At 40.3% G+C, this 25824-nt stretch overlaps 1 protein-coding gene across 2 annotated transcripts; it reads right to left on the reverse strand.

Annotated features, from left to right (window-relative positions):
- Positions 1-1105: 1105 nt before the first annotated feature.
- Positions 1106-21231, reverse strand: hnmt (histamine N-methyltransferase). 2 transcript variants are annotated; one of them, XM_053497386.1, is made up of 7 exons: positions 21157-21231; positions 16795-16937; positions 16617-16669; positions 16422-16529; positions 15917-16047; positions 15489-15582; positions 1106-1780 (listed from the first exon to the last, which is right to left on the reverse strand). In XM_053497386.1, the coding sequence occupies exons 2-7, from the start codon at positions 16929-16931 to the stop codon at positions 1425-1427; spliced, it is 879 nt and encodes a 292-aa protein (XP_053353361.1). In that variant the 5' UTR covers positions 16932-16937; positions 21157-21231; the 3' UTR covers positions 1106-1424. The 2 variants fall into 2 exon arrangements, with proteins under 2 accessions (XP_053353361.1, XP_053353362.1); XM_053497387.1 differs by lacking the exons at positions 1106-1780; positions 21157-21231 and adding exons at positions 14524-15357; positions 17110-17154.
- Positions 21232-25824: the final 4593 nt, after the last annotated feature.

Genomic DNA, 25824 nt, shown 5'->3' on the forward strand with positions numbered 1-25824 from the left:
TTTGTGAAGATTTCAAATTCATAAAGTCTTTACTACTAAACCGTGATGGAATACTCTCTGCAGACATCTTAGGTTTTGTTGGTCTAGCCACTGTAGTTGGTTTCTTGCTATCTAAAAACCTCTAATTTAACTTTCAACTTAAATTGGGTGACTATTTAGGGCAACACGAAAAGGTGAGCACAAACGAAAGAAAGGATTTGGAGCAATGTCCTCAGCTGGTCAGGAAGGTTTCTTTGACAAAGGCCAGTATGATGTATTGTGGAATGAGGTTTGTACCTGATAAATGTGGTCCAAGAAAGGACAACCAGTGAACTGGTGACAGGGTCATGGGCAGCATGGTCTCACTGATGTGTATGTGAAGTAAAGGTTGTTCCATCTGGTCCAATCCCACAGAAAAGCTACTGTAGAACAAACTGCTTAAAAAGTGAATGGTGGCTGTGATGAAAATGACTCATCACTGCTTGGTGTGTATGGGACTGCATAGCTGCAGACGGGTCAGAGTGCACATGCTGACCCCTGACCACCACCGTAAGCTCCTACAATGAACGCATCAGAACTGGACCACGGAGCAATGAAAGCAGATGGCAGTGGGAAGAGGGAAGAGGCTATGGGAAGAGGCTTGGTGGAGGCAGTGTGATGGTCTGGGCGATGTTCTTCTGGGAAACCTTATGATGTTCCCTAATGGCGGTGGCCTCATTCAGCAGGATAATGCACTCTGACATACTGCACACACTGTTCAGGAACAGTTTGAGGAACAGGACAATAGGTTTTTGGTGCCTCCAAATTCTTTAGAATCCGTCTAAATAACATATGTTGGATGTGACTGTAAAAACAAACCTGAGCCATAGAGGCCCACCTCATGACTTATAGCTGGTAGGATCTTGTAAAGTCTAGACCTTGACAGGTTGGAGCAGTTTTGGCAGAAGACTGGGTCCTATACACTATTAATCAGATAATTTTAATCTGTTTTTAGACGAATTTGTGAATATTCTACTAATAATAACAGCACATTTGCTATAAAGCTGAATTAGGGATGACTCAAATATTATCTATATCTGTCATTTAAATATTAAAATCATATTAACATGAAAGTAAAAAAAAAAAAAAAAAAATACAGTTTTAAAACTTACAGCACATTTTTGTCCTTAGTTTATACAGCCTACAGTCAAATACAGTCTTCTAATTTGCAATCCATACTTCACAGTCCCGCCGGTTAATTAATACATTTTCAGTAAAAATAATTGCCTTTTAAATATTTATACTGTATGTTGCAGAGTATACTGAACACATGATTTTGTTTTTAAAATAAAAAAAAAACAAAAAGCTGTTACAATACACACAAGACAGCTAGTGGGAGATCTGTTTACCTTGTTAAAGCAAAACCTCATTAAAAGCCTTTTTAAAGTAAATCTTATGTTGTAGCGCTATGGGTTGAGCACTAAGGCCTCGAGGTTGTTGTTGAATATGACCCTGCCGTCCACCTCTCGGCTGCACTCGGGGTGTCTGAGGAGCTCCAGCACTCCGGCCTTCAGCTCTGGAGAAGCACACTTACTGAATTCCAGCACCTCAGTCAGGAAGTCCAGCATCAGCTCTCCTTCCTCATCTCCAGCTGTGAAACACTGGGTGATGTCCATCTGCGATGGGAGGGTGTATCTCTGGTAGGGGATTCCTTTAGCATCCAGAATGTTTCTGACGTCTCCGGTTGTGAGGCACTGAATGATCTCGGTCTTGCACAGCTGAGCTCGGTAGGTTCTCCATAACTTGGCCCACCCACTTTCTCCTGCAGGGGGCACAGTGAATTAGTAAAGAGTGAAGGTAAAATATCATACTTAAAAAAAAAAAAAAAAAGGTTTGCATACGCATAAAAGGTCTCTAAAATGTTTTGTTAATTTTCCAATTGAAATACAGGTGAGACACTGCAATCTGGCTGCTTAATATTCTTTCGAGTTTCATTTCTTTTTTAAACGTACCATTTAAGTGTCTGTAGCTTTAAATGTCTGTAGCCCCTCAATGCCCCATTTGAGGAAGTCGATATTTCTAGGCAATCAGAATGGACAGAGAAGAAAAGACCATGTTTGGAACTTTATCAAGAGTTTCCATTCCTTTTCAGACTTTTTCCACACATTTATGACAAAATAAAAGAAGTACAGTTAACCTCGGATTTCGAATAACACGGTTTGCGAGTGTGCCGCAAGACGAGCAAAGATTTTTAATAAATTTTGACAAGCACAGGTCTTGGTTTTACGAGTACCGAGTATCATGTATCACGCATGCGCTTCTTGTTTTGACGCGGATTGTCACATGATCACAACTGAGCCAATGGTTTTTCTCTCTCTTGTGCTGCTGTCTCCCCTGCTGGGTCTTAAGCTAGTTTTGGACTAGTTTTCCAAACGACGTTTGAGTTAGAATTTTTTTCAGACGACGTCTGTCATTTCATGTATGCCTTCGGACGGGACTAACATCTCCGTATTTGTTACGGAGGTAGGAGTGTCTGTGTTTTACATGTGGGCGTTGCACAAGATCACATGTCTAGGATCTCAACAAAACCAGACGAAATACCTAAGTTGTCTAGATTAACCGAGTGTGTCCAGGACATAAAAGATTGGATGACCAATAACTTTCTTTTACTAAACTCAGACAGAGATATTACTCATCGGCCCAAAAACCAGCACACAACAGCTTTCACAATTCAGCCTGCGTTCAGAAGGATGTACTGTTACTACCAGCTCAACAGTAAAAGACCTGGGTGTATTATTAGACAGTAACTTGTCCTTTAAAAATCATATTTCCAATATCACAAAAACAGCCTTTTTCCATCTTAGAAATATCGCCAAACTTAGGAGCATCTTATCTTATCAGAAAAGCTAGTCATGCATTCATGACCTTCAGACTGGACTATTGTAATGCATTACTAGGTGGTTGTCCTGCATCCTCAATAAACAAGCTACAGTTAGTCCAAAATGCAGCCGCCAGGGTTCTCACTAGATCCAGAAAATATGATCATATAACCCCAATATTATCATCCCTGCACTGGCTACCTGTTCAGTTTAGAATTAATTACAAAATAGTATTACTTACATACAAGGCTTTAAATGGTTTAGCTCCCACATACCTAACCAGTCTTCTGATACGCTATAATCCACCACGTCCCTTAAGATCACAAAACTCTGGACTTCAAAATCTACAAAAGGGGGTAGGGCTTTTTCATATTTAGCTCCAAAGCTTTGGAATAGCCTTCCAGACAGTGTTCGGAACTCAGACACAGTTTCCCAGTTTAAAAGTAGACTCAAGACGCATCTTTTTAATCTAGTATACGCGTAACTCATCCCATAACTTCATACTTCAGTACATTTATCCTGAATGGCAACTACGCTTATTCTCTCCATCTGTTCTGTACTTTTCTACCCATCCCAAGGCATCTGGAGATTGTACCAGCTTCAGTAGACAAAGGCCAACCCTGCAAGGATCCTGAGGCAACCAGAGAAAAACCAGCTCCAGCTGAATTCTTCCTTATTATGATTGGAGCTACACATCCTGCTCCTGTGCTCCCAGTGATCCGGACCCCATCTGCCCTCTGCACCTACTGACCCATCCCTATGCTGAACTGGACTTCATGTTAATTTAAAGAATTTCTGTTATATTGTACTTTCAGCTGCATGACACACATGATGTTATATCATCTCTATCTGTTATCACCCAAATGAGGATGGGTTCCCTGTTGAGTCTAGTTCCTCTCAAGGTTTCTTCCTATTGCCATCTCAGGGAGTTTTTCCTTGCCACTGTTGCCGTCACCCTTGGCTTACTCATCAGAGACATTTCATTCATTCATCTCATTATTATCTAGACAAATTTTTTTCATACATACACAATTTATTATTATTATTATTATTTTTATTATTTTTTTTTTAAATTAATTTCTTTTATTTTTGTGAAGCTGCTTTGAGACAATGACCATTATAAATAAAATTGAAATTGAAAAATTTATCTACATCCATTATTGGTGCGCAAACTTGAATACCGGCGCGCTAGAGATAGTATGGTAGTTTACGTTGACTAAAAAACAAAAGAAAACGCGTTTTTGAAAAAAAATCACAGACATTCACATTTGGACGTGAATAGATTTCTTAGATTTTTCCGAGTTTGCTGAAAAACAGTAGGCAATTTGCTCTGGAATTTTTACAGAGGTCGTGTGAAAGAAAGACAGACATGGCAGATTCGGATGGGATTAAAATCACAAAGTACGTCTGTAAAACAGAAATTTCTCTAACGACCCCCTGCAAAACTAGTCCGTCCGAATCGGGCTTTAGTGCTTGTCTTTTACTGGTATAATCAACATCCGTGCACGTGTGTACTGTGACCTCAACACTGTGACCACGTGTGTGGGTAAAAAAAAAATTATTTTGTGTCTGCGCATATAAAGCAAAAACAAGTCTCATTAGGGAGGTTAAAGATCCATTTTCTATCTCTGCTTAAGGCTCAGCCTGCTCTATGTGTCTGTATGCGCGCGCGTCATACATTGAATAGTGTGAGTTTGTATTATTTTTTATAGAAAAATTCAATTTGGTTTATGGGTGTTTTGGAATACGAGCCCACTTCCGGAATAAATTATGCTCGTAATCCAGGGTTCCACTGTAATAATGTTAAATCATTAATTCATGATGACAGTGGAACAGTGGACAGTGTCAACTGCTTAATTCTAGATAAAAATAGATAGTTACTTAATAATAGCAACTACTATTAATAGTTTACTTAATTCACTAAAATTTAACAGTTTACAAAGATTGTGCTAAACTGCTCTAAAAAGCACAACAATTGCTTAAGGTTTCTAACCAATCACAGATAATTTAATTCAATTCAATTTTATTTATATAGCGCTTTTAACAATGGTCATTGTCTCAAAGCAGCTTCACAAAAATGAAAGAAATTCTAAAATAGAAAAATAATAATAATAATAATAAAATAATAAAATATTAATAATAATAATAAATTGTGTATGTGTGAGAAAAATGTGTCTAGATAATAACGAGATGAATGAATGAAATTTCTCTGATGAGCAAGCCAAGGGTGACGGCGACAGTGGCAAGGAAAAACTCCCTGAGATGGTAATAGGAAGAAACCTTGAGAGGAACCAGACTCAACAGGGAACCCATCCTCATTTGGGTGATAACAGATAGCATCTGCATTCATACTGTGTGTTAGTTGGCAGGCAGTTCAGCGTAACACTTGATGTTAAATGTGCTTTAAAAATAGATTTGTCTTTGAATTTGACTTTAGATATCTGAAGGTTAACACCATGTGTGTTATGCAGCTGAAATTCTTTAAATTAACAAGAAGTTCAGTTCAGCATAGGGATGGGTCAGTAGGTGCAGAGGGCAGATGGGGTCTGGATCACTGGGAGCACAGGAGCAGGATGTGTAGCTCCAATCATAATAAGGAAGAATTCAGCTGAAGCTGGTTTTTCTCTGGATGCCTCAGGTTCCTTGCAGGGTTGGCCTTTGTCTACTGAAGCTGGTACCATCTCCAGATGCCTCGGGATGGGTAGAAAAGTACAGAACAGATGGAGAGAATTAGCGTAGTTGCCATTCAGGATAGGTGTACTGGAGTATAAGGTTATGGTATGCCAGATTAAAGAGATGCGTCTTGAGTCTACTTTTAAACTGGGAAACCGTGTCTGCTCCCCGAACAGTGTCTGGAAGGCTATTCCAAAGTTTTGGAGCTAAATATGAAAAAGCCCTACCCCCTTTTGTAGATTTTGAAATTCTGGGAACTACCAGAAGTCCAGAGTTCTGTGATCTTAAGGGACGTGGTGGATTATAGCATATCAGAAGACTGGTTAGGTATGTGGGAGCTAAACCATTTAAAGCCTTGTATGTAAGTAATACTATTTTGTAATTAATTCTAAACTGAACAGGTAGCCAGTGCAGGGATGATAATATTGGGGTTATATGATCATATTTTCTGGATCTGGTGAGAACCCTGGCGGCTGCATTTTGGACTAACTGTAGCTTGTTTATTGAGGATGCAGGACAACCACCTAGTAATGCATTCCAATAGTCCAGTCTGGGGGTCATAAATGCATGAACTAGCTTTTCTGCATCAGATACGGATAAGATACTCCTAAGTTTGGCGATATTTCTAAGATGGAAAAAGGCTGTTTTTGTGATATTGGAAATATGATTTTCAAAGGACAAGTTCTTGCTGAGTGGGGTACACGGACTTCCTGTGACGTAGCTTCCTGTTTTTCGTATCGTTCCCGCGAAAGTTCCTCGTTTGTTTGTATCAGCGTTTAGATTTCATTACCTTTTTTTGTTTATTCTAAATAACAACATTAACAAATTTTAAGGCTTTAATACTACTGGATTTTTGCCTTTTTCTGTTTGTTTGCTTTTTTGCGCTTTTTCGGAGAACGCGCGTATCATCTGAGAACAACAAGCGGAATCCATCACCAAATAACTAATCAGGTACGATATCATGTCTAATATTCAGCTCGTTCAGTGTGTAGAGTGCAGGATGTTTAGACATTCTTCCTCCGTCGTTGGTGGTAATTTTATTTGTGATAGGTGTGTGTTAGTGAGCACTCTGACGGAGAAGATATCAGCGTTAGAGGAGTGCATCCAGACTTTAGAGAGGGTTAGAGAGTGTGAGAGCAGTGTTATTCCTGTAGCGGACAGTCTGGGTGCCGCAGGCAGAGATAACCAGCCCCCGACTCCGGCATTAGAGCCCTCACAGCGGGGCGAGTGGGTGACGACTCGGCGGCATACTCAATCAGCCAAAGCTAACGCTAAGGCTAGCCCACCGGAGCACACCTCTTCTGTGCTTCACATGTCCAACAGGTTTGCTCTCCTCAGTGATGCACCCACTGAGAAACCTGAAAGAGCTCTGTTTATAGGAGACTCTATAATGAGGCACGTGAAATTAGCTAGACCTTTAGGGGCACCAGCAGCAGTGGTTAGGTGTATCCCGGGAGCCAGAGCACCGGACATAGCAGGTAATCTTAGGGCTCTAGGACAGCACAGGTTCTCCAAGATAGTAGTACATGCTGGAGCTAACGATATACGCCTTCGTCAGTCAGAGGTTAGTAAGAATAACTTTAAAGAGGTGTTTAAATTAGCGAAGGCGATGTCCGATGGAGTAGTATGCTCTGGTCCCATCTCAATGAGACGTGGTGACATAACTTACAGCAGGTTATGGTCACTGAACCGCTGGATGTCCAGGTGGTGCTCCGAAAACAACGTGGGCTTCATTGATAATTGGAAGACCTTTGAGGGCAAAGCTGGCCTGTTAGGGCGGACGGTGTCCATCCCACTCGGGAAGGTGCTGCTCTAATTTCTTGCAGTATAGCTCATAGTCTCAGAAGAGGCCTAGTTAATCGGTGACAATCCAGAGCCCAGGCCAGGGAGCAGACAGACAGGCTAAACCAACCGTCTGCTAGCTGCATAGAGTCGTCACTCAAGGTTCACTGTATTGAGACTGTGTCTGTTCCCCGAGCTAATAACAAATTTAGAAAGACTCAGAAAGTCTGTTTTAATAATTTAATTAACATAGATATTCCAAACTCAGATCATACTGAATGCGCAGCCGGCACCCCTGATCTGAAGCTAGGACTGTTAAATATTAGATCTCTCGCATCTAAAGCAGTTATTATTAACGAAACTATCACAGACCAGGAGTTTGATATATTATGTTTAACTGAAACCTGGATTAAACAGGACGAGTATGTAGCTCTAAATGAAGCTAGTCCTCCTGGATACAGCTACATACACCAGCCTCGGTTAACTGGTAGAGGAGGAGGCGTCGCAGTTATTTACAACGATAATCTGGCTTTCGTACAAAAACACAGATTTAAATTTAATGCATTTGAAATTCTCTTTAGTAACAAAGTCAGCTCAGACGATTCCGCTAATCATCATTTACAGACCTCCAGGGCCGTACTCTGAATTTCTCTGTGAATTTGCAGATTTCCTTTCAAACCTTGTCGTTTCCGTAGACAAAGCGTTAATTGCTGGAGATTTTAATATTCATTTTAAGAATCCAGAAGACCCTCTGAGAGCAGCATTTATGTCCATACTGGACTCAGTAGGAGTAAATCAGTGTGTAGTAGGACCCACTCATAAAGCAGGTCACACTTTGGACTTAATATTATCCTTTGGATTGAGTATAAGAAACATAATTACAATTCCACAGTCTGAAGTTATATCAGATCACTGTCTTGTCTCGATTAAAGTGTCTCATAGTAATAATTTATGCACAGCACCGCGCTACCGCCTTAAACGTACATTCACATCAAATACCACACAAAGCTTTATCGATAATCTTCCAGAGTTATTAACTTTGATTGGATCGCCATATGATTCCACAGAACTCGATCAAGCGACTGAATATCTAGAGTCAACACTTCGTCATAGCTTAGATAATGTAGCTCCAGTTAAAAGAAAAATAATTAGAGATAAGAAACTTGCTCCTTGGTATAATGATCACACACGCACTCTAAAACAAACCACTCGGAAATTAGAACGCAAATGGCGTCAAACTAAATTGTTAGTTTTCCAAATAGCATGGAAGGAGAGCATCCTGAACTATAGAAGAGCTCTCAGTGCTGCTAGGTCAATGTATCTCTCCACTCTTATAGAAAATAACAAAAATAATCCTAGATTTTTATTTAATACCATAGCTAAATTAACTAAAAACAAGACCACTGCAGAAATCTCCACAACAACAACATACAGTAGTGATGATTTCATGAACGTTTTCAATAACAAAATCATAAATATTAGGCAAAAAATTCAGGCTTTAAAACCAGACAATTTAAGTGATACAGATGATAAATTAATCACATCACATCAGAACCTAGAATACTTTACTCCCTTTAAAGCGAGTGAACTAATTTCACTCATCTCCTCTTCAAAATCGTCAACCTGTGAAATAGATCCTATACCGACACATTTTCTCAAGCAGATAGTTCCAGCAATAACAGAACCTCTGTTAAAAGTAATTAACTGTTCACTCAGCAGTGGGTATGTTCCTAAATCCCTTAAATTAGCAGTTATTAAACCACTAATCAAAAAACCTGACCTTGACCCCTGTCAGCTTTCCAATTACAGGCCGATATCAAACCTCCCGTTTATCTCTAAAATTCTGGAAAAGGTAGTTTCACAACAGCTATGTTCATATCTACATAGGAATAGCATACATGAATTGTATCAGTCAGGATTTAGGCCTCATCACAGCACAGAGACAGCACTCGTTAAAGTAGTAAATGCCCTCCTAGTGGCCTCTGATCAGGGTTGTGTCACTATACTTGTGTTACTCGACCTCAGTGCAGCTTTTGACACTATTGATCATAATATTCTCCTTCACAGATTAGAAAATGTAGTAGGAATTAAGGGAACGGCCCTCTTATGGCTCAGATCCTATTTGACTGATCGTTATCAGTTTGTAGATTTAGATGGTGACTATTCCTCATGTTCTCAAGTTGAGTTTGGTGTTCCACAGGGTTCTGTTTTAGGCCCACTGCTTTTTTCCCTTTACATGCTTCCTCTAGGCAACATAATTCGTAAACATGGTATTAGTTTTTATTGTTATGCTGATGACACACAAGTATACGTTTCAGCAAAACCAGATGAGAAAAACCAGCTTACTAAAGTTGAGCAATGTGTGCAGGACATAAGAGATTGGATGTTAATTAATTTCCTTCTGCTTAATCCCGATAAGACAGAAGTTCTAGTCATAGGACCACAAGCAGCTAGAAGTAAGCTTTCTGATCACACTGTGATGTTAAATGGCCTTTCTGTTCCATCAAGTGCAACAGTAAAAGACCTCGGTGTGATTATAGATTCAAGGCTTTCATTTGAAGCACATGTAGATAATATTACTAGGATAGCATTCTTTCACCTCAGAAATATTGCCAAGATAAGAAATATATTGTCACTAAACGATGCAGAAAAACTAGTTCATGCTTTTATCACGTCTAGGTTGGATTATTGTAACGCCTTACTGTCTGGTTGTTCAACTAGGTGCTTAAACAAGCTTCAATTAGTCCAGAATGCAGCAGCGAGAGTCCTCACTCGAACCAGAAGATATGAGCACATCACCCCTATCTTATCTAGACAATTTAGGTATTTCGTCTGGTTTTGTTGAGATATATAATTGGGTATCATCAGCATAACAATGGAAACTAATCCCATGTCTTCTAATGATGTTACCCAGGGGAAAATGTATATTGAGAACAGCAGAGGTCCTAAAACTGACCCTTGTGGGACCCCATATTTCACTGGCATTACACCAGACAGTTCTCCATTTAGGTCTACAAAATGGTATCGATCAGACAGGTATGATCTAAACCATTTTAATGCCTGTCCCTAAATACCTATGTGATTTTGTAAGCGATCTATGAGAATGTTATGATCTATAGTGTCATGTATCTATAGTAGAATGCAGCACTAAGATCAAGCAAGACTAGAATTGAGGTGCAGCCTTGGTCCGAAGCTAAAAACAAGTCGTTTGCAATCTTAACTAGTGCAGTTTCTGTACTATGATGGGGCCTGAAACCTGATTGAAATTTTTCAAGGATGTTGTTTTCCTGCAAAAATGTGCATATTTGAGCTGATACTACTTTTTCTAATAGTTTTGATATTAAGAGGAGGTTTGAAATCGGGCTATAATTTGTTATTTCATTTGCGTCCAAATAAGGTTTTTTAAGAAGCGGCTTAATAACTGCCAACTTGAAAGGTCTAGGGACATGACCTAGATATAATGAAGAATTAATAATGTTTAAAAGTGGCTCTCCAACCGTATGCATCACTTCTTTCAAAAATCTGGCTGGGATTGGATCTAACAGGCACGTTGCTGAATTAGCTGAGGTGATAAGTTTATAAAGCTCTTCCAGTCCTACAACTGTAAAGCACTGAAAAACTAAATGTGAAACTAGGCTGAACTAGATCATGAGATGCTATTAGAGGTTGAACTTCCGTTATTTTCTTCCTTATGCTATCGATTTTTTCATTAAAGAAGTCCATAAAATCTTCACTACTAAAATGTTGTGGAGTACTCTCTGCAGGCATCTTAGGTTTTGTTAGGCGGGCTACTGTACTAAATAAGAACCTGAAATAAAACTGAATTAGCCTACCCGATCATATCAAAGATAACATAACATATCATAACCTCACACGGAGGGTAGTTTTGCAGTCGGTGTCTGTTTTAACTATTTTGTAATTTCTTACAGGTAGCTGGGTAGTTATAGGAGATCAGGGGTAGCTCAGTGGTTAAGGCATTGGACTATGGTCTGGAGCATCCCAGGTCCAAACCCCATCACAACCAAGTTGCCTATATTGGGCCCTTAACCCTCAACTGATCAGTTGTTTAATGAAAATTAAAATGTAAGTCGCTGAAAGGTAAATAAGGGTGTGTGCCAAATGTTGTAAATGTGAATTATACAAAGAAATAAATAAAGCAAAGATTAGTCATCTAGCACTGACTTTTCTTACACCCACTTGGATATCAAGTAATCACACACTTTTTTCTTCCTATGTTCCCTTTGGAACAGTAGAAAGGTGTAACTCTTGTCACCTATCCAAGTTATTCACAAGAAAAGAATAATTAATTAAAAGTAAATGAATAACACTCTAAAGTGTAAAAGGAAACTTCTGGTGTTGAAACAGAGCTTTCCTTTGAACTATTTTACACAATTATTAAGAATCTGTAAAAAACATAAAAGTTTTCTATTCTTTGGAAACTTTATACAGTGATGCCTGTTTATACAGGACTACGCAATACATTTTAAAGTACATCATGTAAGATATTTTAATATTAAAGAACATTACTTTAACATCCCATTTATTTTTAAAGATTTTGACCAAACGGCAAAATAATGAAGTTGTATAATTTTTTTATTTTTTTTTTGGGGTGGGGGGCGTAACACACTCGGAGGACAGCGCTATCCGCTATTTCTGCTTGCGTGAACTCACAGACAACCCTGATTGGCTTTAGAGCCATGATTAATGTCGAAGCACAAAGTACCTTTCATCCCTCCCCTCTAAAAGCACTCGGCGAATCAGCTCATCAGCTCATTATCACTGCGCCACAGGCCTAAATTGTACAATTTTATTCTAAAATGTCAAATCTATTATTACTATAAAAAAAAAAAAAAAAAATGAGTTGTCTATGTTAGCCAGGTGGCTAGGGTTAGCAGGGATTGTTTTGGATTTGAGCTCGACTTGACATGCTGTAAGACTTAGTAAATTGAAGTATTTTAATCAATGGCATATTTTTCTTTAGCTCAAAGAGAAAATGAAATCATTACATTTTGAATGAACAATATTCTTCTTTAAGTTTTTAACAGATCGGGTCTGCAGGACAAAGCCTAGCCATGACCGATCTAGTATTTATTTATTTATTTGTTTGTTGGTTTGTTTATTTAAATTTCCGCCATAAATTGTCGATGGGATTGGGATCCGGTCTTTGCTGGCCGTGTTACTGATCTGGCATTCCTGAAGAAACGCTCTCTGTTCTGAGGCTTCTCAGCTCTTTGTTCATTTGTGGTGTTTGTTTTGTCTCTGCTAGTCAGCTAATCAGGTGTCTTCGGTAGCTGGTTAGGTTTGTTAATTTATGTTGTATGTAGCACGTTGGTCCAGGAGGAACATTGTTTTGTGTCTCTGTGTACTGAACTGTATATGAGATGACCGTAAAAGCCAACGTGACTTGACCTCAGTTGTTGTGAAACATCTATAAACAAGAGCCCCTCAGGTTCCCCCTACAACTCTTAACTATTAAGATAATTATGGCTTTGCATTTGAACACTTATCTAGTTAAACATTGTGTTCTGACCCCCTCATCCTCATAGAAACTCTACAATAAGCCAGAAGATTCAGATGATTCAAACACCTGGGGTGTCTGACCCAACCACTCGCCTTGTTTTACATATCATTGCTGGCTTTTGTATAATTTCGTTTCTCTTCAGATGAATCTCATTTCTTTTTAGTTCACTCGGTCTGGTTCTTTAACTAACACTAACTCTTGTTTGTGCCCTCATGTTCATCATAACCTTTATTGTGCATTTACTATTTGAAGTCACATATCGTGGCACCGTGGTTTAGCGATGAACACCGCCACCTTGTGTCTGGATCTCTTCTCTGCTCTGGGTATGTGGAGTTTGTTTGTTCTCTCAGTGCTTGGTGGGTGTTTTCCTGGTGCTCATGTTCCCTCCAACAGGCCAAAGACAACCGCTGTAAGATGACTGGCTTTACATTTTGCTTATTGTGTGTGTTTAGGTGTGTGTGTGTGTGTGTGTTTGTGTGTGGATTTAGGCAACCCATCCTACTGTAGGTGGACCCCGGTTAGATGGATATGTGGATGGATGGATGGATGGATGAATATGTAGAAGGCAATTTGCTTTGAGAGTTCCGTGCTTTCTTGGTCGACCTCAATGTTTTCCTTATATTAACTTCCCATGTTGTTTACACTTGCACCAACCTTTAGACACAGCCAACTAGGACCTGCACCAGTCTTTTGCCATTTAGCACTGAGGTCTCACACCTCATTATTGAGTTGTTCTGTATTTTTTTTCTCTACTTAAAAACAAAAAACATAGTACATTAAACTTTCTGATGTATGTTTCAGGAAAGCCAGAATTGTTCGCTCTTAAACATGTGTTGATTTTTGTCATGTATGTAAGTTGGTTGTCACAATGCGATTTAAATAAGTAGTTGTTGATCGATTAAATTAATTAATTAATTCAATTCAGAATCTATTCTCACCTTTTGAACCACTGATGTTACATTCTCTAAAAATTGATGAATTCCCTAAAGATTCCACAGTCTGTGCAGAAAAAGCAAACGGATTCCATCCTCTGCTTCTTTTTTCTTTGAGAGTATCACTTCTTCTTTTATATTTAAGTTTATCTGCCACCTAGTGGACTAGAGTGTAGTGCAGAAATACAAAACAAAGCAAAATAGATATGACATTTAAACATGAGTTATACGGCATTTCAATGCATTTTAGTAGTTTTTAATTTAACCCTATGAGCCCCTAAGCCATTGTTAGGAGAATTTTCCTGCTTTTAATTTTGTATTTAAATTATAAAATATAATGAAAATTAGAATAAAACTATATAATCATTATAAAATCTGTCTATACAGTACATGCTATACTGTATATTGGGTTTAATTTTCAAGACACTCTGAGCTATTGTTATAATTCTTTATTTGATATAATACTTGCATTGATTTTGCATTTATATTTACATCAATAAAAATCAATTCTGCATCTATAAAAGACCACTGTTTTTTTTTTTTTTTTTTTTTACAGATATCTTACTAATATGCTTGTTTTCTTTTCATAATTGTGTATAAAGGAGAATCTAGTCTGGAATCTGGCAAGATCAGAAGTGAGTGGGAGACTCGATATTTTTTGATTCTGTAAAGCTACTTTGTGACAATGACCTTGCTAAATTCATCAAACTGATCAAATCATCACACTGATGTCGTTTTATTTTCTTTGGAAAAGATTTTCTGAAATTTTAGATAAATTTTCTGAAAGTGTAAGATGATCTTTTATTTCGACATGCTGTATCGACCAGGAAACATTAGTGTGAAAAAGCATGAATAAATGTGTATATTGATCTGTTTTTTTTAAATATGTGTCTAGCATCATGTTTTATATGCAGGCGTTTATGAGCTTGTGAGAAATCAAAACGCGCACAGATGGACAAATCAGATTCTAACGTCTGTTTAAAAACGCTTCGTCGCCCAAACAAGTAATTAGACTTAGTGCGAATCAGATCAGATCATGTGGTTTCACATTAAAACCTGTAGGAAATATACAGTAGCTGCCTGGGAAAAATCAGACAAAGAATATTAGTGGTAATTAATCAAACAGGAAAATTCAATTGAATCGACAGTCTGTCTATGATTGACAATTCTAATGCTCATCCTAACTCTTCCAGTTATATAGTAAATATCATGGCTAAGGATAAAGCTCAGACATTATCCGAGTGTAGTAGCACGTGTCCTCTTCAGAGTCCAGGGTCAATCACCAAGGCCTCCATGTTGCTGTTGAACATGACCCTACCGTCCACCTCTCGGCTGCACCCGGGCTGTTTAAGGACCTCCAGCACTCCAGCCTTCAGCTCCGGAGGAGCGCTCCTACTGAACTCCAGTATCTCAGTCAGAAAATCCAGCATCAGCTCTCCTCTCTCATCACCAGGGGTGAAACACTCTGTGATGTCCATACTGGACGCAAATCCGTGGCTCCTATAAGGGATTCCTTTAGAGTCTAAGAAGCTCTTGATGTCTGCAGTCGTAACACAGTGGCTGTGCACCTGATCTCGGTAGCATCTCCATAACCCGCCCCACCCACTATCTCCTGCAGAGGGTGCAATCGATCAGCCCACTAGCTCTGCAATACCCGCCTCGTGTTTTATACTTATTCACCTTCCACAACTTAAGTAAGTTAACATAAAAAAAAGAAATAAATAATAGCGCTTGTGTGTTTACCTGAGACCAGGATGATGAGGAGTTTGCCGTCTTTGTGCAGTAAGCTTCGGAAAAAAGAAACCGTCGCCCCTGGGTCGGTCACATAGTACATCATCTGTGGAGCGACACGAGTGTGACTGATCATCACGTCCCATGCAGGCGTATAGCGCTCACGTTAAAGTCCTAATTAGCACTACAGTAGGATAGTGTAATGCCACATTTCAGTGTATTATGAATACAATTATTTACACTTTACCAATAAATGAAAGAAAAAAACTACTAATAACACAATTTTATGAATGGTATTAATAACATTTGTGTGACAAAGCATATAATTCAATTAAAGAACAGCGCATTGTTCAGACAGCACTGGGCTATAATCAAACGTTTTATTAAACGAACATCTATGTCGGGTTTTTGCTAAAATACCTGCAAGTTCATGTACGGACCTGGATCATGTGGATGAAGTCAAACTTCTTGACAGTGTTCCTCTGCTTCCAGTCGCTCTCAAACTCAGACGCGGTCATCTTATTCCACTTGAAGGTGATGTGATCGAGGCCCGGCATCGTTGATACTAAAACTGCACAGGTTTAATAACAGTACAGTAAAAAATATACTGTCGGTCTATAGGGTAGGATATAGATCCTAAACACTTTACAACATACACCCAAACCCTCCAGTATACACCCTACCCTCTACTGTACAGCATACAGCCCTAATCCATACAGTATACACTCTAACCCTATAGTATGCACCCTAATCCGCATAGTATACACTCTAACCTCTACATTACACCCTACAATATTTATCATGTTTATCATAAACACTCAAGATTTAGAATAGTCCTGTACACATGTACTGTATGTTATAATAAACACTATTTGAGGTGTTCACGTAGCAGACACACAAAGCCACAGACGATGGACGATAAAGACAGACGTGCGAATGTGTAACCTTTATATTTATACGTCATGTCTCCGTTGGGTTCCACCACCTCGTTCTCAATGCTGGCCTCGGGATGTTTAGCGTGCAGCTGCGTGAGCATTTCCAGATCGATCTCACCTGCGGGTGGTGTGTGTGTCACAGGGTTATACGGTGACAGAACTGTGACAACATATATTATAATAACAAATGAAAAAATATTTGTACCTGATCCACTTCCCACTCCCATCACGTTCAGAGTGGACTTTCCTGCTCCAACACTGAGACAAAGATAGAATATTAAATCATTCATATACAGTAAATGCTTAAAGCCTTTTAACACCGTAATTTAACACTGAGCTGATGTTCATTGGGAAACAAGGACTGGACAAACTAAATAACATACGTAGACAGAATGTCTGGAAGTGTCCCCTGGATGAAGTCTCTCATACTCTGGTGCTCAGACGATCGCTCCAGAAACAGCTCGAACGCCTTCTGGTATCTGGAGTAATCCTCCACTAGGCTCCTGGTCTCCATCGCCATGTTGCTCTGAAACAGAGACAGTAATAAAAAAAAAAATTCAAGCGGAAACTGGCACAGCAGAAGGGTCTGAGTGCCCTGGACAAGGATTAAATTGTGATGTCTAGACGCCCAGGTAGACGCATCTCCAAAACAGCTGGTCTTTGAGCGGTGTCCTTGGTATGCAGTAGAAAGTACTTACAAAAAAGTACTCAGAGTAAGGACAACCGATGGAGTGACACCCAGGGCACACTGACTCGGGTCAGGTATAGCTACCATCTCCAAATAAGGGATGGTGGGAAGGGGGTGGAGCAAAGGGGGGGTGGAGCAAAGAGAGGGTGGGGTGGGGTTTTTAAATTTTTTTTTGAAGAGCTGCATTGGGTTTATACTGTCATTCATTAGATATTTCATATAAGTCCGGTTTGACTTACACATCCTGCATATATTATTTTCCTCATTCTATAGAATATGTACAAAAGCTGTTTTTACTTGTAAAATATTTAAAATTAGCCTTTACGGTATGTATCATTGGTCAATATTATTTAAATTCAAATGTTATTAGTCTCACACAGGCATACACAGTACGATAGGAAGTGAAATGCTTGCTATTTTATAAATATTTTTATTTATAAAATAGAAATATTATTTGCTACTCAGTGTACTGTATCTATCAGTTATTTGCCTGATTACACATCTTTAACCTTTGCCTTAAGAATTGTACATTAACATGAATGCACTCACTCACTCACGCATGAAGTGGGGTACACCCTGGACAGGGTGCCAATCCATCGCAGGGCACACACACCTACACAAACTCACACACTTAATCACACACTATGGGGAATTTGTGAACAGCAATTAAAAAATAACCTACACGTCTTCGGACTGTGGGAGAAAACCGGAGTACCCAGAGGAAACCAACCAAGCACGGGGAGAACATGCGAACTCCATGCGCACAGAGACGGGAATCGAACCTGGCTGGGAATCGAAGCCAGACCCTGGAGGTGCATGGACAGTGCTAACCAATATACCTCCTAATGTAAAATTATTTTAAAAAAGTATTCAATTTTATTTAAGCTAGCGACAAAGCAAGGTTCAGAGTTCGCTGTTAACCTTAAAATGTCAATCGGTCTTGTCTCAGCTAGCCAGCTGAGTAGCACTCTAAGTTAGCTAGTTAGTTTCTGCTAGTTTCTATTGTCTGTAGCACCTTGGTCCCGGGGGAACGTTGTTTCGTTTCACTGTGTACTAACTGTATATGGTTAAAGTGACAATAAAGCCTACTTGACTTTAAGTTAACATAAGTGTTATACTCGGCCTATCTTCCTACATACATCATTTTATAAAGAAATAAGAGCTCCATGACAGCAGCGGCCTCTTTCAGTGGAATAACGCGCCCTGACAGACACACTGCGAGCATGGCTCAGGAGCGAGTCGAGGAAGATGACAAAGTTCAAGGTGTTAGATTAGATTAGATACAACTTTATTGTAACTGCACATGTATGGTACATGACAACACAATACAGGTAGCATCTAACCAGGAGTGCATTTTCCATTTTCAAATTGCTAAATAATTTGCATATATAAACAAAAATGTTGATGCTGACTTCCAAATTTCTTTAGTTCTTTTTTTAACAAATAGGCTCACAATAAATACGCAGAGTTCATGCAAGATAAACTATACATGTCTGTAAGTATACATTGATGTATATAGTGCACCAGTTCAAAAAGAGATCAACTTTATGATTAGCTAAACATTCAACAATGCTAAAGACACAGAAATATAGAGATCAACTTGAACAGAAATATACACTGCTCTAGTTTCATTACGCGTCATCGACAGTTAAAGAGTTTGTAGAAAGAGTTAAAAGTTTAAAGCTAATAATAATCTGCCGATCTTTAATGTAATAAGTGACAATAATAATAATAATAATAGAGGTTGAAGCCCACGTACATGTCTGTGTGTCTCTCTGTACAGCAGAACTCTCTGTCTAACTTATTAATACAAAGAAATCCCATTCTGTAAGGTTGAGTATCTTACGCCTTGTTTACACTAAGTTGTCCTTCTTTGGTGGTCAGACAAATACACTCCCTGTTCGGTAATCGGAGAGTGAATCACAGATGAGAAATGGAAAAAGTAGATCAAAGGATAAAGATGAAGTTTTGTCTTAAAACCACTCCAGCGTGTTAAAATTCACTTATACCACTTCAGCGCTGTTATTTCAGCCAAAGTGAAAATATGAACTAATCCCAGTCAAAATATTCACTTTATCTTTTCTAATTAATATCTATTGGTGCAGGTGTTTGTTTACATTGAGACAGTAGCGCATTAGTAGATTATTTTACAGTAGATTATTAAATCCCACACATAACTGTTCATAACATCACTTTTACTCCATATTTAGATTCACTGATGGTGCAGATTAAACTTCAGATATCTAAAGTCAAATTCAAAGACAAATCTATTTTTAAAGCACATTTAACATCAAGTGTTACGCTGAACTGCCTGCCAACTAACACACAGTATGAATGCAGATGCTATCCGTTATCACCCAGATGAGGATGGGTTCCCTGTTGAGTCTGGTTCCTCTCAAGGTTTCTTCCTATTACCATCTCAGGGAGTTTTTCCTTGCCACTGTCACCCTCGGCTTGTTCACCAGGGACAAACTGACCATTTTGATTCATAGAAATTCACATTTCATACTAACTTAAATAATTCTTTTGATTGTGTAAAGCTGCTTTGCGACAATGACAATTGTTTAAAGTGCTATACAAATAAAATTGATTTTAATTGAATTTAACATGACCAAAGTGCTGTACAATTCTGCATAGTAATAAAACAATATAAACAACGATAGAAATAAAACAATATACAAAAACCGAGTCCAGCCTCATGGTATAAAATAAGCAAATAAAACAGTCAAAATATTACTGTTATTCTGTATTAAATACTGAAGTGTATAAAAAGGTCTTAAGGTGAGATTTAAAAATAGGAAGAGTAGGGAAGTACTGCAAAAGTTTAATTCAATTCTGTCCAGCTAGATTTTGTCACAGCATCAACACAAACCTGTCTGGACAGACTTTAATGAGATTTTTGCAGTACTTATATATCTGTCTGAACTTTAACCTGAGACTCCCATCTGTTAGCTTCAGGGTTTGCTCAGTTACTCCATATATCGCGTACTTTGGCATTTACAAACAGACTAAATTTCATTGTCGCTTTCATGCTGCTATTTGCACAATTAACACTGTTTGCATGCATAGAATTTGCCACATATAAAATTGCACACCATGACTGAACTGCAAATAACCTTTTTTTTTTTTTTTACTTTTGATTTCTGATTTATATGCTTAACTGTATACTCCTTATATATCCTGCAGTGTTTGTTCTTAGATTTTCATTGCACTAGTAACTTCTGGTCAGTTCTCACATTAACCCTGTGTGTACTGACTATATGTAAGATATACAGTGTCTGTGTCTGTCTACAACCTGTCTGTGTGTTACTGTCTCTCTGGTTACTGGACATCTGGAATTTCGTTCGGGATCAATTAAGTATCTATCTATCCCTCTATCTGTCTATCTCTCTATCCATCTATCTGTCTATCCCTCTATCTATCTATCTATCTATCAGGTTAAGAGATCACTGGTCAGAATGGAATGTTCTAAATGCGAGTGTTATACTGTATGCAGCAATATAGGCAATGCAGAACGCACGTGCACATGCATGCATCACGTGAGGGAGGTGAATACGCACGTGCACATACGTACGCGCATAACGACGTGTTAAAACATGATGAAGAGCAACAGGTCAATATAAAGCCAGACACTCTCTCTCTCGCGCACGACTTAGACAAAATCTGTGCACGAAGAGTGTAACGCACCAGGTCGGGTTTATTTCCCGCTTTCATGCAGCAAGCTCGCGCGAGCACAAACAAACAAACACACAAAGCAGTAAACAGAGCAGCTCTCACCGTCAGCGCCTCAGTCTTCTCCTCAGCACACACACACACAGTCTCTGAGCTACAGCTTCTGTGTTTTACAGCCGGGCTGTGTTTCATTACACACACACACACACTCAGGACCAACCTTCAGTAGTTTCTCTTAGAGGAAGCCGCCATCTTAAAGGAACAGCAGGAACCAAAAACTGAACGAAATGAAATAAAACACAAATCCTACACAGTAAGCCCAGTGCCGTGTGTGTGTGTGTGTGTGTACACTGTGTCCCAAAACACATTAGTTTATAATACTTACAGTAATGCTACACAGATTTAAAAACAAATACTGTACACCCCTCAGGATTCAGGAAGTAGATTTCTGAAAGAACTTATTGCCTCGGCTTACGAACGCCATCGTTCAATAGAAAAATGCTACCCATCGAGTTATGCTACTTACCGTATCTGCGCATGCGCAGCCCCACAAGTTTGCACTGTTCCCACGCCCATGAATCCATGCTACCTTGGTGCTGAGACTTCGGTTAATAAAAAGTGAGTTTATCTTGTTATCATCACCAGAAAGCCAAGGCAAGCGAGTTTTTTCAGTCAGCAAAAGCTGTCTCGAAAGAGTCGACCCAGCATGAGTTCACAGGCTACATTATCCATTCATTTTATTGTTTGTTTTTCTTTTGTAATATTGGTCATACTTTTTTTGGTTTGACTGGAACGGATATTCTGCATGACATTATTTCGTATGCAAAAATGCGTTTTATAAAACGAAATTGTCACCTTAAGAATTTGCCTCCAAGATAGATTAAATTTGTACACTGTTCAAAATTTACATTTTGCCAGAAAAGATATTTGCACATTTCACAGTGTCTTCATTAAATATGCTTACAGTTACAGGATTTAGGTGTTTACATTAATTCTCCAACTTACGATCAAGTTTCGTCTCCGAGAGCTCACTCATAATAAGTCCAACAAACATTGTCTAGATACTAGGATACTAACATTTGACTGACTAACTAATCGACTGTACAGTCTAAAACTAACAAACCTTTCCTTGTTTTGTAAACTTGTGCCGATGGGTAAATTATGATCTTTTCACCTCACTTCATTCTCACTCTCTCACACACTCATCGTCTATACCACTTAATCCTGTGTACAGGGTCACGGCGGGCCTGGAGCCTATCCCTGAAGGCAGGAGAGAAGACAGTTTGTGGGCGGGGTGAGAGTAATTCTTAAGAATACTGCATGCTCGCCACACAGTGTTTCTTTTGAATGTCCTCAGTGGCTGGAAGTGGAGTCCCTATAATACGCTGGGCAGTTTTCCCCACTCTCTGCAGTGCCTTACGCTCAGCAACAGAGCAGCTTCCGTACCAAACTGTGACACAGTTGGTTAGGATGCCTTCTATTGCGCAGCGATAGAAGTTCACCAGAGTAGTTGAGGACAGCTGGTTCTTCTTAAGTGTTCTTAAGAAGAATAGGCGCTGGTGAGCCTTCTTGACCAGGCTAGAGGTGTTGGTGGACCAGGATAGGTTCTCCAAAATGTAAGTCCCCAGGAACTGGGACAGGAAGAGACAGGCTCAACAACCATTCGGTTGATGTAAATGGGTTCATGTGAACCTCTTCTTCCTTCCTAGTAATCGTCACTGATGTCTGAGGTAATGTTTACAGCCTGATTTTTTTTTTGTTTACTCACAAGTATGCCTTTATTATGCCTTTTTCATTCACAAGTCCTATATCTTTAAATATTTCAAAAAAAAAAATTTTGTTAATGAAATAATCTTTGCTAGCACTGCCACATTGCATTTCCAAGGTCAATGGTTTGATTTCTGCCTCTGCAATAGGGTTTGCATGTTCTCCCTGTATTTGGTGGGTTTCCTTCTCGTACTCCGGTTTCCTCGCACAGTCCAAAAACATGCAGATTAGGCTAATTGGCGTCCTGAAATTGCCCGGTGTGTGACCTGCAATGGATTGGCACTCTGTCCAGGGTGTAACCCGCCTCATGCTGATAGGTTCCAGGCCCACCAAACCCCTTTATACCAAATAAAGCATAAAGCAAGATTTTTGGGGGGGTTTCTGTTCTGAACTGGAGAATTCAAATTCAAATCAAATTCAAAATTCAAATTTTATTTGTCACATACACAGTCATACACAGTACGAAATGTAGTAAAATGCTTACACGACCGCCAGTGACCTTAAAAAGAGAATTAAAACTTATAAGTAATAAATATCAATAGAAGAAATATGATAAAAAATGTAAATAAAAATTTAACTAGAAAAAATAGAACCTGAAAAATAGAAATAGATTGTATACATAGAACTATAATTTTGTGCAAGTATGCATAGAAAAAGTGACTTTGTGCAATGGTTAATTAAAGTGACTTTGTGTAATGGTCCAGAATGTAAACGTGAACATGTAGTGTAGATGTGATGTGCGTGGAGTTGTCCATAGTGTCCATGGATGTATAAAGATTGATTGATTGATTTTGAGAATTGTGAAAATATTGTGTTAGTTTTGCCTAGTGGTGTGGTTGAGAGACCTTATTGCCTGCGGGAAGAAGCTTCTCCTCAGTCTCTCTGTGTTGGCCCTCAGGAAGCGGAATCGCTTCCCAGACCGCAACAGAGTAAACAGTCCATTGTTGGGATGGCTGAGGTCCTTCACGACCTTTCTGGCCTTGGTCCAGCACCGCTTGGTGTAGATTGAGTGCAGGTCAGGGAGCTCGATGCGGATGATGCGCTTAGCTGATCGCACCACCCTCTGTAGAGCTCGTTTGTCCTGCATGGTGCTGTTCCCGAACCAGGTCGTGATGTTTCCCGTCAGGATGCTCTCTATGGTGCAGGAGTAGAAATTCCTGAGCACCTTGGAGGGCAGTCTAAAGTCTCTCAAGCGTCTGAGGTGGTACAGACGCTGCCGGGCCTTTTTTACCACGGTGTTGATGTGACAGGACCATGTCAGGTCCTGCGTGATGTGAACACCGAGGTATCTGAAGCTGTCCACTCTCTCCACTGGGCTCCTGTTAATGATGGGGGTCTGGTAGTTCCTCTCCTGCTTTGTACTGAAGTCCACTATCAGCTCCTTTGTCTTGCTGACGTTCAGGAGGAGATTGTTTCTCTGGCACCAGTTCTCCAGATTTCCAACCTCCTCCAGGTAGGCCGTCTCATCGTTGTTGGTGATCAGGCCCACCACGACAGTGTCGTCAGCTGACACAAATTGGAGATCCACTGACACATGGATGAGCTGAGTCCCAGGTGCTCCAGCTTGGTGGTGAGTGTGGAGGGAATTATGGTATTAAATGCAGAGCTGTAGTCGATGAAGAGCATTTTCACATAATTCCCCCTCCGAGTGTCCAGGTGAGTGAGAGATGTGTGGAGGAGATGTGAGATTGCATCGTCCGTGGAACAGTTTGGACGGTATGCAAACTGTAGTGGGTCCAGTGTGTCTGGTAGTGAAGAAATGATGAAGTCTCTGACCAGGCGTTCAAAGCACTTCATCACTACTGAAGTGAGGGCTACAGGGCGATAATCATTGAGGGAAGCAGGATGAGGTTTCTTTGGGACTGGAACAATAATGGACTCTTTGAAGCATGTGGGGATCACCGACTGAGATAAAGAGATGTTGAATATCTCAGTGAACACAGGTGCTAGCTGGTCTGCGCAGGCTCTGAGAATGCGGCCTGAGATGCCATCTGGTCCTGCTGCTTTCCTGGTGTTCACTCTCTTGAAGGCTCTCCTCACGTCGTGCTCGGTGATGATGAACGCACTTCCGGTGCTGGCAGTGACTTCCTGTCTGCAGCCATTAGCGCCGCTAGCATTAGCATCGCTAGCGTCTTTAGCTGCAGCCTCGAAGCGAGCATAGAAAGTGTTCAGCTCATCTGCCAGAGTCACGTCTGCGTTTATCATACCGGATGTTGGTGCTTTATAATCCGTTATTGTCCTTAATCCCTGCCACAGGCTCTGTTGGAGTTGTGACTCTAGTTTCCTCCCGTAGCGCTGCTTCGCCTCTTTCACCGCCTTCCGGACGCTGTATGACGCAGCCTTGTATGGTTCCATGTCCCCCGACGCGAGTCCCGTGTTGTAGGCAGCGGTGCGAGATTTCAGAGCGTCGCGGATGGTTTTATCCACCCACGGCTTCTGGTTGGGAAACGTTTTAATAGTCTTTTTCTCCACGGTATCATCCACTAGTTTCCCGATGAATCCCACAACCGCTTCCGTAAACACGCTGACGTCACCATCAGAGCTGTTTCTGAACATGTCCCAGTCTGCGTCATCGAGTGCGTCCTGTAACGCGGCCACCGATTGGTCCGTCCAGCGCGCGACCTCCCTCTGAACCGGAACTTCCTGTTTCAGCCTTTGTTTGTATTTTGGCATGAGGAAGATGGCGGCGTGGTCGGATTTACCAAACGGAGGGCGAGATTGTGCCTTGTAACCATCCTTGACTGTGGTGTAGCAATGATCCAGTGTCCTTTCGCCCCTGGTGGGGCAGGTGATATGCTGATAAAAGTTTGGCGCTGCACGTTTGAGGTTGGCACTGTTAAAGTCCCCCGCCACAATAAGCGCAGCGTCCCGGTGTTGTGTTTGTTGCTGTGTGAGTGCCTCATGCAGCTCGCATAAGGCAGTGTCCGTGTCCGCTTGTGGTGGAATATAAACGGCGCTGATTATGACCGATGTAAACTCCCGAGGAAGGTAAAAAGGACGACACATGATGGACAGTAGCTCCAGATTTGGTGTGCAGGAGCGTGTGAGAGGAACAACACTCGCGCTGTTGCACCAGCTGCTGTTCACCATTAAACACACGCCGCCTCCCCTTGACTTCCCCGAGTCCCGCGTCCTGTCCATGCGGTGAACCGAGAAGAACTCGGCCGGCTGGATGGCGTGGTCCGGCACCGCTGGGTTCAGCCATGTCTCGGTGAAGCAGAGGAGATTATAGTCCCGAATGTCTCTCTGGAACTTTACCCTGGCCCTGAGGTCATCGAGCTTGTTC

This window comes from Clarias gariepinus, chromosome 5 (assembly GCF_024256425.1).
Source record: "Clarias gariepinus isolate MV-2021 ecotype Netherlands chromosome 5, CGAR_prim_01v2, whole genome shotgun sequence".
Lineage (NCBI taxonomy): Eukaryota > Metazoa > Chordata > Actinopteri > Siluriformes > Clariidae > Clarias > Clarias gariepinus.

Coding starts and splice junctions, on each gene's coding strand:
- hnmt (XM_053497386.1), bottom strand. CDS start 16,931: ATGGCGATGGAGACCAGGAGCCTAGTGGAGGATTACTCCAGATACCAG. Junction 15,583..15,916: donor ACTTCATCCACATGATCCAG/GTCCGTACATGA, acceptor GTCGCTCCACAG/ATGATGTACTATGTGACCGA. Junction 1,781..15,488: donor CCTCATCATCCTGGTCTCAG/GTAAACACACAA, acceptor TGCCCCCTGCAG/GAGAAAGTGGGTGGGCCAAG.